At 38.6% G+C, this 19,198-nt stretch overlaps 1 protein-coding gene across 4 annotated transcripts in view; it reads right to left on the reverse strand.

Annotated features, from left to right (window-relative positions):
- Nucleotides 1-226: 226 nt before the first annotated feature.
- Nucleotides 227-19,198, reverse strand: part of FEM1C (fem-1 homolog C) — a 29,648-nt gene continuing 10,676 nt past the window's right edge. For all 4 annotated transcript variants that reach the window (XM_061429922.1, XM_061429923.1, XM_061429925.1 and 1 more), the window contains exon 3: nucleotides 227-3,238. In XM_061429922.1, the coding sequence (XP_061285906.1) occupies nucleotides 1,929-3,238 (1,310 nt within the window). In that variant the 3' untranslated portion in view covers nucleotides 227-1,928. The remainder of the gene's footprint in view (nucleotides 3,239-19,198) is intronic.

Here is a 19,198-nt window from a genome sequence, read left to right on the forward strand (position 1 = left end):
TCTGATATTTCCAGAATATTTCTCTAAATCACAAATGGTGGCAGTTCAAATATTTCATCAAATTTGCCCACAGTAAACAAGATATGCAAATCTCTTCATCAAAAGTTTGGAGAGTAACCATTTATATCCAAACCACTTTTTTCAATGGTGAAATTAAATGTACAACCTAGTAAAATGAGTAAGGGTATCTTTTAAAAAATTAAACTTCAATTTTTTAACCAGAAAGTGAGTCTAAAGCTTTTTTATTTATTTACAATTCTTCATTACAAGTTTTTTACTAAGTAAAGATGAAATAAACCTAACATGACTGTTTGCAATGACAACTCTTAATACCACTACATCCACCCTCAGAATAAAATGCCAACACAAAAATCCAAGTGATCCAGCTCATTAAACTCACAGGTAAACTGAGTTTTTCTCAAACCAATAAGGAGCTTTTTATTCAGAACAACTTTATTAAGACACTGGCAAGGCAAATATGCCATCATAAATTTTATTCTGAGTAACAATAAAGTGCTGAATGATAATTACCTGAACTTTTTTTAGTACTTTTCACTTATTTTTTCTTAAAAGAGCCCTTTCTGTGGCATTAGCAAAGCTGTTAAAAAAAAAAAAAAAGAAAGAAGGGAGGAAGCAAGGGGAAGGAAGGAAGAAAAAAAAAAGAAAGAGAAAAAAGTTAATTTTCATTAAAGGAACAGGAAGCACTGCAACCTTTTGTGTTTAATTCTGGTGACAAATAATTGAGACCAAAGAAATCCATGCAAGTGATCTTCAAAGGTATACTTAAGCTTGAAGAAAGAAAGAATGCTGTTACTGACCTTTGATACTATGGCAGTAAATTGCAGACTAAAATACCTTAATTATCCTAGATGCCTAGGTCTGGCTTGGCAAGCATCATGCCACTGACATGCTTCAGCTCTTTTAGTAACTAAAAGTGATTTGCAGTTCAATTATTGAATATTTCAATGAGACCCATTAAGCTGTGTGATAAACTCTGAGGTTAAATTTAAGCAAATTCTCTACATTTAATCACATCATCGGCACAAGCAGGACAATGCTGGCATAGCATGAAAGGTGTGTTTCTTTGTGAAGAGTCTTCCTTTTACTGCATGATATATTAAGATGACAGACCTAAATCTCAACTGGGTTAATGAATTAGAATAGATTTGCTTCCCAAATTTAGTACACAATAATTTCAGTGGATTAGAAAAAGAAATCTCAGATGTAAAGAAAAAAACAACAAAAAAGCTCAAGCTCTGGTAGCTAACCTGTAGCTCTACAAATTTTCATGCTACAAGAGTGCTTTCATAAAATGAACTTTGTAACGCACTTAACAGTGTTTCAGAGTTGAAGCTGACCAACTGCTGCATAGAAATATGCTCACATACAACAGTCAAGTTGAAGCCCGTGCATAGAGAAGATAAAGCACTTATGGTAAACTGCAAATGCTAACAAGTCCATAAAGTTGTACAACTTAACATGTGCCCTTGAGGGGAGAAAAACTGCTAAGTAGAAATGGTTAAGTTAAAAATAAAGTGGAAACAGGAGAGAAGTTTGGAGAAAAGAGGGAAGAAGCAGAAAAAAAGACCTTCAATTGTATAAAATTCACAAATCAAAAAAGTATAAAGACACCACTGAAAAATGGTTCTGTCCCAAACACCAAACACAAACAAAACCAGAATGGATAAGCCTTTGGCAGACAATTTTAGAAACTGAATATGACATTTCATTTCTCAGTAATTCACAAACAATATATTATATGGTATATTTATATTAAATACTGGGAAACCAATCCTGTAAATTTGATGCTTACAATGCTTTAGCCAATGAGAGCACGATGGAATCAAGCTAAATGAATGCTGGTGTTATCACAACAGTGCTCATTTATGAAACAACTGTTACCAATTCGTGCTTTAACAGTCAAAATATCATCTGTGAAGAGAAACAAAGGTCTCTAGCTTTTCTGGGATGTGCCCTTTATAGTATATTCTATGATTCACTATGACACGGGCAGCAAGACACTGCAACGTGGTATGGTTTATAGGCTGGATCAAATTCTTAGCTATTTCCTTCTCATCCAGCAAATCACTAGCAGTTTGTTTGTGCAAGTTTGTGGCATCAAAATGTGCACCTGATTTAATAAGGAGATTCATGATGTCTGGATGGTTGTTCAGAGCAGCGATATGGAGGGGACTGTTGTCATCGGAGTCTCTGACGTTCACATCAGCACCACATTCTATCAGTATTGCAGTAACTTGCAGAGATGGAAATTTACAAACAGGGTACCGCCCTACACAGGTAGTATTCTTGTCCACAGCCAGATGAAGAGGGCTGAAGTTATTCTTTCCCCTTGGATGCAGCTTAAGAAACCTGTATATAGTCTGCTTTTTGAAATGGTCCTGTTCTAGAGTACAAGGAACTTTTTCTAATAAGCAAATCAAGTGCAAAATGATGGAAAGAGCCTTATTTAACTGTAATGGGTCAGCTGGACACTGAGTTTGTTTGATAGCTCGCTCTATTTCAAGGACACTTTTGCACAGTATGCCCATAAGATCATCAAAGGTAACAGTGGTGCCCAGCAGGCCTTTAGCCCTATCCTGCAGCATGAAAGAGAACAGTTCTGCAAAAGATAACAGGCTGCTGGCGGTCATTGGGCTGAGAGGGTCCAAATTGTTCTGCTGCATATCCAAAGCATACTTCCATAGGTTGATGCATCGTTTGAAATTTCCAGAGTCTGCATAGACAGCACCTCTATATCTAATATAGTAAGAGGTGTCAGGATGAGAAGGACCGAGAATGCGTTCTCTAATTAACAGTGCCTGCATTCTCATCTCATCAGGATCAGCAATAAGACCTTCTAGCTCTTCTGCACTGTTCACCTCTTTGGCGTAATCATAAGCCATTATTAGTGTCTGCGGTACTGGTTTGCTAATGATATTAGTCCTATCACTGTACCTCATGTTCATTGCCTTTTTCCAGTATTTCAAAGCCCCAAGGAGGTCTCTTTTTTTGTCTACAAATGTAGCTCCCAGGAGCTCTAGTGCATTGATCCGTTCTGTCTTGCTGGTCTGTGCATGGTGAGTCAGAAAATCCACAATATTTGTGTGACCAGTCACACTTGCAGAGAGAAGGGGAGTCATTCCATAACCATCCTTTTCCATCTTGGCACAATACATAAGAAGCATCTTCATAATGTCCAAACTTCCAGACTCCGCACAATCATGCAATGCAGTATTACCTTAGAGAAGGAAAAAAGAAATAACATATTTTGAGGAACCGGGATACAATGTAATACATAAGTGTACTTTAAAATCTAAAGAAAAGTAGGCAGCTCCAAGCCACCCTCAATGAGACATTCTTTAATTTGATTCCAAATAAGAAAAAAAGATCCCCAGCACCTAAAATTAATGTCTGACACACAGCAAGGGAAAAACAATATTGGTTAAGTTCTCTGAATAAATGAAATGACCAAATTAGGCATGAAAAGATATTCAAAGTTACTAAATGAATTCAAAATTAGTCCATGGCCCTTTCGGTATTTTTTGATGTTTTCAAGTGTATATTCTACAACTAAAAACTGATGAAATTAACCAGCTGTGCAGTTTTGCTGACAGTCACGTAACTTTGAGTCAGATTCCCCATTTATAAACAAGAAATCTACTCTATAAGTATCTAAGATTCTTCAATTTGAGTCTAAGAGTGAGAAGTTATTTTTTCAGTATTTCCAGGTTGCCAAGTGAACTTCAGCTTTAGTAAAAAATACTGGTAACAAAGAACTTTCTTCAAAAAACTCCCATAAGAAAAACAAATCCACTGAAATCTAAAAAACATATGGGTGGTTGAATATGAACTTTAAAAGGAGACATCTGAAGTATCCTTTCATAATGCATTACTTCCCACTGTAATTTAAGTTTCTTAAACATTCTTTTTAGATGTACGAAATGTTCTAATACTGTCCGCTTCTTCCCACACATGGATTAAAACTGACAACAGGCACTGGCACATTAATAAAAAGCCCTGTATGGATGGAACATACTAAGACATAATAACCACTGAAGTTACTTTAGCTACCTAAATTTAATGATAAACATTCTACTTATGATCAAAACAGAAATTATCATGGAGACCTTTGGTATTCACATAGTGTTTACAGAAAATTTCAATAGTGAGTCACTTTAGGCATTTGTGTGGAAAAGAGCTAACCTAGCTGGCTGAGACAGCTATTCTTAGAAAGACCTGCTTGCAAGGATGGTCCTTGGCTGGCATCTGGAATGCTGCTTGGTAAACAGTTCCAAGATCTAAGTTTCCCTAAATGATAAGGGTAAATTCATGAGGACTATCTGCTTTCCTTCCAGGAGGCTGGAATTCTGAATATGTGCTCAGCAGAGGATGCCTACGTAACCAGCACCCAATCAAAACTCAGGCATGGAGCTTCTAATCAACCCAATGGGATTCCCTGGGCAGGAACATCACACGCATACATTTACGTTGCTAGAAGACTGTGCTCTGAGTGACCTCTCACAAGAAGGACAGAGCATAAACAAGCCTGCCAAGAGTCCCCTGGACCCACCTGTACCTTTCCTCTCATGATCCAGATTTATGTCCTTACTACATCACTGGAAGAAATCTCAGCAATGAGTACGACTGTATGTTAACTCCAAACGTGGGGGTGGCCATGGGAACCCCAGGTGCAGGATGTGTTCTAGAAAGAGGTTTAAATCTGAATCCTTCACATTACAAATCTACAACTAAAATTCAAAAAAGCACAAGTTATAATAGAACTTTAATCTCTTCACAAATGCATCCTGCTTATTTGTCTTCTGTATCTACAGGGATTACATTGACAACATCTGTATATTTATTCTGACTCAGCATTTCACAGCGTCTGATAGAAGGTTTCAGCAATGTGTACAGTAACCAAGCACTCAAGAGCCCAGAACTTCTGACTACTGTTTATTTGCTCAAAATAGTTTCAATTAAACATGACTACTACTAAGTATATTTTTAAAACGCTCTTGAATTAAGGATCCACAATACTTCCTTTTTCTCTAAGAAATAGTGTAATAAAGAGAAGGCTTAGATGGCATTCTTCTCCATTCATAGTAATAAAATCAAAAATAAAAATGCAGCAAAAGCTAGTCTTTTAATTAACTGAATTGCTGTTTTGGAAAAATGCAGAATATACATATATTTTGAATACACCATATGCTGAAAAAAATGGTTTTTGTTTTATTTTTTTAAAGGACTAAGAGACTCACATCTAGTAACGGCAGCGGTAATAGGATCCCCTCCTGCTAAGAACTAGAAAAGCTGAGAAGTGTGTTTTAAAAAATGACATTATGACAGTAGGTAAGAGCTCACATGGAGACAACATCCAGGAGAATAAAAAAAAATAGTTAAGTCCAAAATTTGGGGAAATTTCCCCCAGTGACCTCTACTGATTGTGGAAGAGGCAGCTGAAAAACTGAGGAGAGCTTTTGATCTTGGAGGGTTAGAGGAGAATGCTAAAGTCCAGAGGCCATTAAGAAATCCCTCTACACTTCAGGGTACAGCTCTGTGGGGCTGCTCTCTAGGAGTTAAGATGAAGTGCAAAGAAACCCGTCATCACAGGAACTGAAATGGAAATTAAAATCATCTTGATATGGAATTAAAGTAATCCGGGACTGCTGGCATATGTAATCAAAAGCCAGAAGCAAATACAAATACTATTTAGATGAAGCAATTATCACACTAGGGTTCAACTTATTTATATACATATTCTTCATCTATAATGTTTGGTATCTAATCAAACATAATGGACAATAGAGAAAATCAGGAGCCACAACACAAAAACCAAGAGAAATAAGAGCTAAGAGAAAAGCCTAACAGAGGACCTAGATAATACAGTTATCAAACACAAGACTTTGATGTAATAATTATGCTTAGAATATTCAGAAGGATTTAAAGTTTTCAGAATTAGAAAACTGGAAACTAAAAAAAAGAACCAAATGAACATTCTAAAACTGAAAAACTCAATGGGTGGCTTTAAAAGCAGACCACACACAGTTGAATAGAGAATCAGTGAACTAGAGAATAAGTCAGATGAAAATCCACAGAAAGATGCAAGAAAGTAAAAGGATGAGAAAGCAGGAGACTATAGCAGACAGAGGAAAGGATGTCAGAAGGATTAGTATACTTAAAACCAGAATTCCAGAGGGAGAAAACGGGCCCAAGGCAAGGCAAGATTTACAGAGATAAAGTCTGAGAATTTCCTGAAGCTGATCAACGATTAAGCCACAAATTTAAAAAGTTTTACAAACAAGAAGGCTAGATAAAAAAGAAACTTACACCGAGGCACACTACAGCAAAACTGAACACTAAAGTCAAAGAGAAAAATCTTAAAAGAATAGGTAGAAATGACCGGCAAAGATCTAATCAGAAACAAAAGAAGCCTTAAAGCAGTAAAGAAAATAAATGCCAACTTATTTGTGAGATATCTAAATAAATATTGACTTTAAACATTATAGCAGGGTTTGAGACGTGTATAAAGAAAAATGCTTGATAGTAATAGCATACAAGTAATAAAGGCAATGCCAAAGAATGCTCAAACCACCGCACAATTGCATTCATCTCACACGCTAGTAAAGTAATGCTCAAAATTCTCCAAGCCAGGCTTCAGCAATACGTGAACCATGAACTTCCTGTTGTTCAAGCTGGTTTTAGAAAAGGCAGACGAACCAGAGATCAAATTGCCAACATCCGCTGGATCATGGAAAAAGCAAGAGTTCCAGAAAAACATCTATTTCTGCTTTATTGACTATGTCAAAGCCTTTGACTGTGTGGATCACAATAAACTGTGGAAAAGTCTGAAAGAGATGGGAATACCAGACCACCTGACCTGCCTCTTAAGAAATCTGTATGCAGGTCAGGAAGCAACAGTTAGAACTGGACATGGAACAACAGACTGGTTCCAAATAGGAAAAGGAGTACGTCAAGGCTGTATATTGTCACCCTGCTTATTTAACTTACATGCAGAATACATCATGAGAAACGCTGGACTGGAAGAAGCACAAGCTGGAACCAAGACTGCCGGGAGAAATATCAATAACCTCAGATACGCAGATGAAACCATCCTTATGACAGAAAGTGAAGAGGAACTAAAAAGCCTCTTGATGAAAGTGAAAGTGGAGAGTGAAAAAGTTGGCTTAAAGCTCAACATTCAGAAAACAAAAAGATCATGGCATCCAGTCCCAACACTTCATGGGAAATAGATGGGGAAACAGTGGAAACAGTGTCAGACTTTATTTTTGGGGGCTCTGAAATCACTGCAGATGGTGACTGTAGCCATGAAATTAAAAGACGCTTACTCCTTGGAAGCAAAGTTATGACCAACCTAGAGAGCATATTCAAAAGCAGAGACATTACTTTGCCAACAAAGGTCCGTCTAGTCAAGGCTATGGTTTTTCCCATGGTCATGTATGGATGTGAGAGTTGGACTGTGAAGAAAACTGAGCGCCAAAGAATTGATGCTTTTGAAGTGTGGTGTTGGAGAAGACTCTTGAGAGTCCCCTGGACTGCAAGGAGATCCAACCAGTACCTTCTGAAGATCAGCCCTGGGATTTCTTTGGTAGGAATGATACTAAAGCTGAAACTCCAGTACTTTGGCCACCTCATGCGAAGAGCTGACTCACTGGAAAGGACTCTGATGCTGGGAGGGATTGGGGGCAGGAGGAGAAGGGGACGACAGAGGATGAGATGGCTGGATGGCATCACTGACTCGATGGACATGAGTCTGAGTAAAACTCCGGGAGTTGGTGATGGATAGGGAGGCCTGGCATGCTGCGATTCATGGGGTCGCAAAGAGTTGGGCACAACTGAGCGACTGAACTGAACTGAACTGAATGATGGTAACGAGTTAAAGTATTCTAAGATTTCTGCATTGCTTAGAAAAAGGTAAAATTAGTAATTTATGTTAGCCTTTAAAAAGTCAAAGTAGTACTATCTAGAAGAACCACTAAAATAATAGAGGGTATACATGCAGATAATTACTACATATCCTACAATACAGAAAAAAAAAAAATGAAAACTAATCCAAATGACAGAAACAAAGACTACAAAATAGCTGGAAAAATAAAAATTAGTAAGTAGCTAGGAGATTAAAACCCAAATACGTTAAGTAGTTATATTAAATACAACAAATTAAATGTGCCATTAAAATACAAAAACTATCAGATTAAAATACAAACACATAAAACTCAACTACATGCTGCTTACATGAGAAATACCTTAAATGTAAGAACAGAAAAAGACTGATGTAAAATGATGAAAAAATATATATATACTCTTATGCAAAAACTAACCATAAGAAAGCTATCTGATAGTAAAATATCAGATTAAGTAGACTGTAAAACAAAATGCATGTTTAGAGATAAAGAAACATTTTATAATAAAATTCAAAACAACATAAAGATATAATTTTAAGTTTGTTTTCAAATAAAAACACAACAAAATAAAGCAAAAATCAACAGAACTACAAAGAAAATCAGATAAATCCACTCACAATACATTTCAACACATCTTTCTCAATATAGAAGACCAAAATAAGTAATGATACAGAAAATTAAATGAACACGATCAGTTCAGTTCAGTCGCTCAGTCGTGTCCAACTCTTTAAGACCCCATGAACTGCAGTACGCCAGGCCTCCCTGTCCATCACCAATTCCCAGAGTTCACTCAGACTCATGTCCATTGAGTTGGTGATGCCATCTGTCATCCCCTTCTCCTCCCACCTTCAGTCTTTCCCAGCATCAGGGTCTTTTCCAATGAGTCAGTTGTTTGCGTCAGGTGGCCAGAGTACTGGAGTTTCAGCTTCAGCATCAGTCCTTCCAATGAATATTCAGAACCGATTTCCTTTAGGATGGACTGGTTGGATCTCCTTGCAGTCCAAGGGACTCTCAGGACTCTTCTCCAACACCACAGTTCAAAAGCATCAATTCTTCGGCATTCAGCTTTCTTTATAGTCCAACTCTCACATCCATACATGACCACAGGAAAAACCATAGCTTTGCCTAGGCGGGCCTTTGTTGGCCAAGTAATGTCTCTGCTTTTTAATATACTGTCTAGGTTGGTCATAACTTTTCTTCCAAGGAGCAAGCATCTTTTAATTTCATGGCTGCAGTCACCATCTGCACTGATTTCGGAGCCCAAAAAAATAAAGTCTGACACTGTTTCCCCATCTATTTCCCATGAAGTGATGGGACTGGATGCCATGATCTTAAGTTTTCTGAATGTTGAGCTTTATGCCAACTTTTTCACTCTCCTCTTTCACTTTCATCAAGAGGCTCTTTAGTTCCTCTTCACTTTCTGCCATAAGGGTGGTGTCATCTGCATATGTGAGGTTATTGATATTTCTCCCAGCAATCTTGATGCCAGCTTGTGCTTCATCCAGTCCGGTATTTCTCATGATGTACTCTGCTTGTAAGTTAAATAAGCAGGGTGACAATATACTACTGTTATATACTCCTTTCCTGATTTGAAACCAGTCTGTTGTTCCATTTCCAATTCTAACTGTTGCTTCCTGACCTGCATACAGATTTCTCAGGAGACAGGAAAGGTGGCCTGGTATTCCCATCTCTTTAAGAATTTTCCATAATTTGTTGTGATCCATACAGTCAAAGGCTTTGGCATAGTCAATAAAGCAGAAGTAGATGTTTTTCTGGAACTCTCTTGCTTTTTCGATGATTCAGCAGATGTTGGCAATTTGATTTCTGGTTCCTCTGCCTTTTCTAAATCCAGCTTGAACATCTGGAAGTTCATAGTTCACATACTGTTGAAGCCTGGCTTGGAGAATTTTGAGCATTACTTTACTAGCGTGTGAGATGAGTGCAATTGTGCAGTAGTTTGAGCATTCTTTGGCATTGCCTTTCTTTGCGATTGGAACGAAACCTGACCTTTTCCAGTCCTGTGGCCACTGCTGAGTTTTCCAAGTTTGCTGGCATATTGAGGGCAGCACTTTCACAGCATCATCTTTTAGGATCTGAAACAGCTCAATTGGAATTCCATCACCTCCATTAGCTTTGTTTGTAGTAATACTTCCTAAGGCACATTTGACTTTGCATAATGAACACTATAGAGTTTCATTTTTTTTGCAAAGGATACTTGGAGCATATATAAATATTGACCGCATTCTAGGCCATAAAATGAGACTCACATAAACGTCTAGGGACTGAAACCACTGAATATATTCTAAGTTCACAATACAAGTTAGATTAAAAACAAATGGGAGTTCCCTGGTGGTCCAGTGGTTAAGAATCCACCTGCCAATGCAGGGGGACACAGGTTCAACCCCTGGTCCAGGAAGATCCCACATGCCACGAGGCAACTAAGCCTGTGCACCGCAGCTACTGAGCCTTCACTTTAGAGCCTGGGAGCTGCAACAGAAGAAGCTGATGCAGTGAGAAGCCCCTGCCCTAGAGTGCCTCAACTAGAGAAAGCCTGTGTACAGCAACAAAGACCCAGCACAGCTGGAAAAAAAAACACCCTAGAAAAATCTCCACATCCTTGAAATTTAAAAATATACTTCTAAATAGCACATGGGTCAAAGGAGGAATCCCAAAAGATAGCAGAAACTATTTTTAACTGGATGACATAAAAACATTAAATAAAAAATCTTATGGGATATGTCTAAAAGTATGCTTAAATGTACATTAGAAAAGAAAGGATGTTTGAAAAACAGCTAAGTTTCCATCTCGTGAAGTTATACAGAAAAAGGTAAAGTAAGCCTAGAGAAACTAGAAGTGAATAATAAAAAGCAGATATAAATGAAGAAAAAAGGTACCAGTATTAACCACTGTATTAACCACTGCCCTCTTGTACGGAGAAGGCGATGGCACCCCACTCCAGTTCTCTCGCCTGGAAAATCCCATGGACGGAGGAGCCTGGTAGGCTGCAGTCCATGGGGTCTCGAAGAGTCGGACACGACTGAGCGACTTCACTTTCACTTTTCACTTTCATGCATTGGAGAAGGAAATGGCAACCCCTCTAGTGTTCTTGCCTGGTGGGCTGCCATCTATGGGGTCGCACAGAGTCGGACACGACTGAAGCGACTTAGCAGCAGCAGCAGCCCTCTTGTAATCTTATATTAGTAACTATGCAAAGTAGAGAAGATAAACTTGTTCTACAAATAGAAACCAGAGGAATTAGTATGAAAATCAAAATCCATGCCTCCCATTTGCCATTTCAATGTACTGCACATATCTAAGGTGGTATTTTAAATGATAGTCATACTATACTCCTGTGAATAAGTTATTTCTAATAAAATCAAACCTCGTAACAAAACGTCTACCAATCACATTACTTTCCAACTCAAAAGCTTTTATGCTTCCTCTGAGGAAACAGCTGAAAATCTTTAAGATTTCAAAATTCTACAGCACTGATTCTCAAATCATTATCTGTGAGAGGGTGAGAAAGCAACAAAGCAGACATCTACAGTTTCAGAAGGCATGTTTTGTGAAGTTAAGTTTAATCTTGGTAGTGGAAACACACATAAGAAGAAACACTACAGGAAATAGATTTTTGAAAAGAGAAATATTTCCCTACCCAACTTCTCCAGCTTCACTTCTCGTTACGTCCAATATGAACGCTGCTCTGTGTATCTAGCCCAGGAGCCACAGACTTGATCTGTAAAGGACTAGATGGTACTCAAGGTTTTGCAGGCCATACGGTCTTTGTTGTAATCACTCAACTCTACCATATAACAAAAAGTATCCACAGGCAATTGGTTAAATTAACAGAATGGCTGTTATCCAACAAAACTTTATTTATGGAAGCTAAAATACAGGTTTTGTGTCCTGAAATATTATTCATTTTTTTCAACCACTAAAAAATACAAAAACCCTATCTTAGCTTTCAAGCAATACAAAAGCAGGGGGTGGGCAGAATTTGTTTGTTTTTTGTTTTTTTTTTTTGGGGGGTGGGCAGAATTTGACCTCTGGGACACAGTTTACCAACACCCACTCTGACCCAAAAGACATTATCAATACCTGCTATACCCAAGACAGAGAAGCTGCTTAGCCTTCCAATCCCTCTATCCTGCGTTACCTCTTCCAGCCCCACAAACAGCCCTGCTTATTTCCACCTCCGTGCCTCTTAATTTTCCTATAATATACTCCTCCTTCTTTACTTTTTTAACTTTTCTGCCATGTTTCAACAGATTTTAGCTGCTCAAAGAGGTTTTCTTGGTTATACTAATTTATCATTTTGAGACTGTCTGGTGAATAAATGTTTCACTCATCCTGATAAGTACTCATATAATACCTTGTGTAATACATTACATAGTATGCTGCTGCTGTTGTTTAGGCACTAAGTCGTGTTCAACTCTTTGTGACCCCATGGACTGTAGCCCCCCAGGCTCCTCTGTCCCTGGGATTTCCCAGGCCAAGAATACTGGTCTGGGATGACACTTCCTTCTCCAGAGGACCTTCCCAATCCAAGGATCAAGCTCACATCTCCTGCGTTGGCAGGTGGATTCTTTGCCACTGAGCCACTGGAGAAGCCCACATAATATGCTGTTGTTGTTGTAGTAGTTGTTCAGTTGTGTTCGACTTTGCAACAATATAAGTTTGTAGCCTGTCGGGCTCCTCTGTCCATCGAATTCTCCAGGCAAGAATACTGGAATGGGTAGGCATTCCCTTCTCCAGGGGATCTTCCTGACCCGGGGATGGAACCCAAGTCTCCCATATTGAAAGCAGATTGTTTATTTTCTGGGCCACAAGGGAAGTAACATATGTTCTGGCCTCACAAATAGGTTTTCTGACCTAAACGGCCTATTCCTAAAGTACACAGAGCCTGTATTTCCTTTGCATCCCAGATAGCAGTTAGCACAATATCAAAGCTAAGGTAGATTCTTAAATTTTTAACACCAGATATCACAAAACATTATTTCAAATAAGGACAAAATAACTTTAAAAAGTAAAATCTTAGCAGGAGGATATAGTCTTTATTCTAACAAGTATATAACCACCATACTTTCATGCCCCTGCCCTAGGAGCCCTAAAAAAATCTTCAAAGTATAGCCTAGTTCTTTACTTACAAGTTTAGACAATAGGTAAAAAAAAAATCCCACCAAAATCCAAAACAAAAGCCTAGTTTTATTTATTCAGTTCTGGCTTCACTGGGTCTTCGTTGCTTTGCACGGCCTTTCTCTAGTTGCCACAAACAGGGGCCGCTCTTTGCTGCAGCGTGCGGGCTTCTGCCCGCCGCTGCTTCTCCCATTGCGGAGGACCGGCTTTCGGGAGCTGTGGCACGCAGGCAGGGCAGCTGCCGCGCGCGGGCTCTGGAGCAGATTCAGAAGTTGGGGTCCACAGAGTTAACTGCTCTGCCTGTGAAACCTTCTTGGACCAGGGACTGAACCCATGTCCCCTGCACTGGCAGGCAGATTCTTATCCAACGTGCCACCAGGGAAGTCCGAAAAGCATAATTTTAAAGCAACTATGTCATGTCTCCAAGTCTTTTTACATAGTATATTTTTCTAAAGTTGTAATCAGAAAATATACAACTGTTTCCTGCTTTTCACCTACATGTGAGTCATTCTGTCATGTTCCATGTACATAGTCTACATGAACTACACAGATACTATCAATTTACATAAACACTTTGCTGATGGACATTTGCACTGCTTCAGAATTTTCACTATAAGACTAATGCCTAAAAAAATGTAAGGACAGATAAGGGACCAGTGATTGCCAGAGGGTGGGCGCTGAGAGAATGCAAAGGGGCAATACAGGAGTTTTTCATTCCATCTATATTGTAGTGGTGGTTAAATTACTGCTTATGTTCATCAAAACTTAGAGAACTATATACTAAATAGGATGGATTTTATTGTACATGAAGTGTACTTCAATAAACAAATGACATAAAAATTAATCCCTACCTTAGAACCAGAAATGTGTGACAGCTTAAGAGACATCTTTAATTCACTTCCAAAGGAGTCATAAAATCTTTCAAAAGATTCTTTTGAATCTTTATAATTCAAAAGAATTATAAATTCCTTTAAAAGAATGCTTCTATGGTATTCCTTCTAGCACTGGAAATTAACTGTAATTATATTACCTCTATACCTGGATATCATGGCATCTGGTCCCATCACTTCATGGGAAATAGATGGGGAACCAGTGGAAACAGTGTCAGACTTTATTTTTGGGGGCTCCAAAATCACTGCAGATGGTGACTGAAGCCATGAAATTAAAAGACGCTTACTCCTGGGAAGGAAAGTTATGACCAACCTAGACAGCATATTAAAAAGCAGAGACATTACTTTGTCAACAAAGGTCTGTCTAGTCAAGGCTATGGTTTTTCCAGTGGTCACGTATGGATGTGAGAGTTGAACTATAAAGAAAGCTGAGCGTAGAAGAATTGATGCTTTTGAACTGTAGTGTTGGAAAAGACTCTTGAGAGTCCCTTGGACTGCAAGGAGATCAAGTCCATCCTAAAGGAGATCAGTCCTGGGTGTTCATTGGAAGGACTGATGCTGAAGCTGAAACTCCAGTACTTTGGCCACCTCATGCAAAGGGTTGACTCATTGGAAAAGACCCTGATGCTGGGGCAGAAGAAGGGGATGACAGAGAATGAGATGGCTGGATGGCATGACTGACTCAATGGACATGAGTCTTAGTAAACTCTGGGAGTTGGTGATGGACAGGGAGGCCTGGCATGCTGAGATTCATGGGGTTGCAAAGAGTTGGACACTGAGTGACTGAACTGAACTGATACCTGGGTATCCAGAACATTTTCCCATGTCTGTTCACAAACTTTATTTTCTTTCAGGACATGTATATTTATGTTCCCATTTCTGGGGTAAGTCTGATTTTCAACATGTAAGTACTTTATAAAATGATATATGTATATAATAGTCTGTTATATTTACTGCATATATTTTCCTTTGTTCTTTCATTCAAGAATTAGATACACTATAAATGCAAGGTCCTGTGAAAAAATATAACAAGCTGATTTAAAAATCAAGTTACCATGGCCTTGTGAGTAGTTTGTGTTAAACTATATATGCCAAAGATCAGTAATATCACATCTAACTCTTGCTAGGTAACTTCACTGATTTAAACTTTTAATGCATAATATTATTGCATTACTGAAGATTACAGAAGGTACTACTGAAGATTCAACTCAGGCATTTTCCCTGGGTTATGTGCCTCTTAGAATCCACCTATCAATGCAGGGGACATGGGTTGGATCCCTGGTCTGCAAACTAAGATCCCTCATGACACGCTGCAGGGCAACTAAGCCCATGAGCCACGACTACCGAGCCTGTGCGCCACAACCTGGGAGGAGCCTCCACCTGCCACAGCCAGAGAAAGTTCGTGGGCAGCAATGAGACCCAGCACAGTCAGAAGTTAACTAGTTAAAAATACCTATCTTCTCTAAAAAGTGAAATAAAGGGTATTTAGCATTAAAATTTAATGAATTTACCTTCAGCTAAAGAAAAAAGATTAAGAGCAGCTGACCCTTGAATAACTCGGGGATTAGGGACACCGACACTCCATGCAGTGGAAAATTCAAGTGTAGACAACTTACAGTCAGCCCTTGGTATCCATGGTTCCTCATCTTCAGTGTGTATTATAATTATTGAAAACAATTAATATATGGATGGGCCCCTGCAGCTCAAACCCATGTTGTTCAAGGGTCACCAGTACCTTATTATACAATTCTCAATGCCTGATTAATAAAAAATAAATTTCTGGAGAAAAAAATAAAATTTCTGGTACTGAATTTATAATGGCAAATTTTTTATGATTTCTCAAAAGATGTGTCTATTATATGGACATTTCTATAAAATCAAACTGATGATACATTAAGTGTTAAAAATTATTTCCAAAGAAAGTTAAAATAGTAACCATCCAAATACACTAGCTTTCAACTATATAGTAACACAGAGACAGTGCTTTAAAACCATGAAGGAAGAAAACACAGCCATGTTCATTGGGCTACTTTGGAGATGGCTACTATGGGAAGGAGATTGTGGGAAGTGCTCACACATTAAAGTATGATGGTATTCCTCAAAAAGACTTGTGTGAAGTGCCAATCCTAAATGCTGGTAACTTTAAAGAGACTTGTAAATTTTTGATAGCAGGCTCAAAAGAGATAGGAATTTATGCTCAATTGTGAAAGGTACCTAACGGTGGAGTCAAGATTTTTCTAAAGTTAATAATCCAAAAACATATTAGTATTCTGAGTAAGGATTAGTCTGTGCCCGAAGAGTTCCCTTGCTCCAAACCAGATGTTCAGGGAATGACTAAACAATAAATAAGTGGTGTCACCAACCATCAACCATAATTAAATTATACAAGAACTTCAATACAGCATTATAAATATCTCAATTTGGGTAAAACTACTTAAGATTCACTAGGATCAGAACTGCCAGTTTTCAAAGTACTCCCAAGTAGCAAACAGAATTTATCTTTTTAATGAAATGAAAAGTCTTCATAAAAGCTGTAAAATATTTAACAAATGCAAAATGTCCATTATAATTTAAACTGCTTTTTCTAACAATATCAATTCAACAGATTCTGCTTTTCTTAAAAGTCTTCACAGAGTTCAAACTTTGTGTATGTTTTTTGTATAAGTCAAATAATGTTGTGCTTCTCAAACTTTATAGTAAAAAACACCAGAGATCACACCAAAATACAGATTCTGATTCAGGTGAGCCAACATGGGTCCAAGTGATGACTATACTCCTGGTCTTCGCTACTTCGAGCAGAAAAGAAATAGAAAAAGAATCTTTATTTTCTTGTTTGCTACATAGATATTTGCCATATAGCTAACATGTCCAGTAACTATATCAAGTGTTAAGAATAGAAGTTTAAAACAGACCTGTTTTATATCATACAGAAATGAAAATTCTCCATTCCTCTTTATTCTAAATTTAAACATTATATGCCATAGCAGGAATAGGGTGGGTCTGCTAGATTATGGACCTAACAGAAGCAGAAGATGTTAAGAAGAGATGGCAAGAATACACAGAAGAACTGTACAAAAAAGTTCTTCACGACCCAGATAATCACGATGGTGTGATCACTCACCTAGAGCCAGACATCCTGGAATGTGAAATCAAGTGGGCCTTAGAAAGCATCACTACGAACAAGGCTAGTGGAGGTGACGGAATTCCAGTTGACCTATTTCAAATCCTGAAAGATGATGCTGTGAAAGTGCTGCACTCAATATGCCAGCAAATGTGGAAAACTCAGCAGTGGCCACAGGACTGGAAAAGGTCAGTTTTCATTCCAATCCCAAAGAAAGGCAATGCCAAAGAATGCTCAAACCACCGCACAATTACACTCATCTCACACGCTAGTAAAGCAATGCTCAAAATTCTCCAAGCCAGGCTTCAGCAATATGTGAATCGTGAACTTCCTGATGTTCAAGCTGGTTTTAGAAAAGGCAGACGAACCAGAGATCAAATTGCCAACATCTGCTGGATCATCGAAAAAGCAAGAGAGTTCCAGAAAAACACCTATTTCTGCTTTATTGACTATGTCAAAGCCTTTGACTGTGTGGATCACAATAAACTGTGGAAAATTCTGAAAGAGATGGGAATACCAGACCACCTGAACTGCCTCTTGAGAAATTTGTTATGCAGGTCAGGAAGCAACAGTTAGAACTGGACATGGAACAACAGACTGGTTCCAAATAGGAAAAAGAGTATGTCAAGGCTGTATATTGTCACCCTGCTTATTTAACTTATATGCAGAGTACATCATGAGAAACGCTGGGCTGGAAGAAGCACAAGCTGGAATTAAGATTGCCAGGAGAAATATCAATAACCTCAGATATGCAGATGACACCACCACCCTTATGGCAGAAAGTGAAGAGGAACTAAAAAGCCTCCTGATGAAAGTGAAAGTGGAGAGTGAAAAGGTTAGCTTAAAGCTTAATATTCAGAAAACGAAGATCATGGCATCTGGTCCCATCACTTCATGGGAAATAGATGGGGAAACAGTGGAAACAGTGTCAGACTTTATTTTTGGGGGCTCCAAAATCACTGCAGATGGTGACTGCAGCCATGAAATTAAAAGACGCTTACTCCTTGGAAGGAAAGTTATGACCAACCTAGAGAGCATATTCAAAAGCAGAGACATTACTTTGCCAACAAAGGTCCGTCTAGTCAAGGCTATGGTTTTTTCTGTGGTCATGTATGGATGTGAGAGTTGGACTGTGAAGAAGGCTGAGCGCCAAAGAATCGATGCTTTTGAACTGTGGTGTTGGAGAAGACTCTTGAGAGTCCCTTGGACTGCAAGGAGATCCAACCAGTCCATTCTGAAGGAGATCAGCCCTGGGATTTCTTTGGAAGGAATGATGCTAAAGCTGAAACTCCAGTACTTTGGCCACGTCATGCGAAAAGCTGACTCATTGGAAAAAGACTCTGATGCTGGGAGGGATTGGGGGCAGGAGGAGAAGAGGACGACAGAGGATGAGATGGCTGGATGGCATCACTGACTCAATGGACGTGAGTCTGGGTGAACTGCAGGAGTTGGTGAGGGACAGGGAGGCCTGGCATGCTGTGACTCATGGGGTCGCAAAGAGTCAGGCATGACTGAGCAACTGAACTGAACTGAACTAGATTATAGTTTGATCCACAGAAAGCTTTTATCCATGTAGTAAAAGGTATCAGTAAACCCTGCAGACTATTTTTAACAATAAGTCAAATTGAAGTGATCCAAAGTCAGATTTTTAAAAAAATTAATTTGTAAAAGAAAATCCAAATTGCTCTAGACAATACCATCAAAAGAGTGAAAATCCACAGGACAGGAGAAGGTATTTGTAAATCATATATCTGGTAAAGACTTGTACTCAGAATATATAAATTGCTCTTCAGTTGCTCAGTCGTGTTCGACTCTTTGCAACCCCATGGACTGCAGCGTGCCAGGCTTCCCTGTCCATCACCAACTCCCCGAGCTTACTCAAATTCATGTCCATCAAGTTGGTGATGCCAACTCCAGTTAATGATGCCAATTCACGTCCATCTAGTCGGTGATGTTACAACTCCAACAAAAGTTGTAAGTTACTCTTACAACTCAGTAATAAAAAGATAAATTACCCAATTTTAAAACATGCAAAGCATAAGAAGACATTTCTCTAAAGAAGATATACAAATGACCAATAAGCACATGAGAAGATGCCCAACATCATTAACCACTGGAGAAAAAGAAAT

This window comes from Bos javanicus, chromosome 10 (genome assembly GCF_032452875.1).
Source record: "Bos javanicus breed banteng chromosome 10, ARS-OSU_banteng_1.0, whole genome shotgun sequence".
In the NCBI taxonomy this organism is placed as follows: Eukaryota; Metazoa; Chordata; class Mammalia; order Artiodactyla; family Bovidae; genus Bos; species Bos javanicus.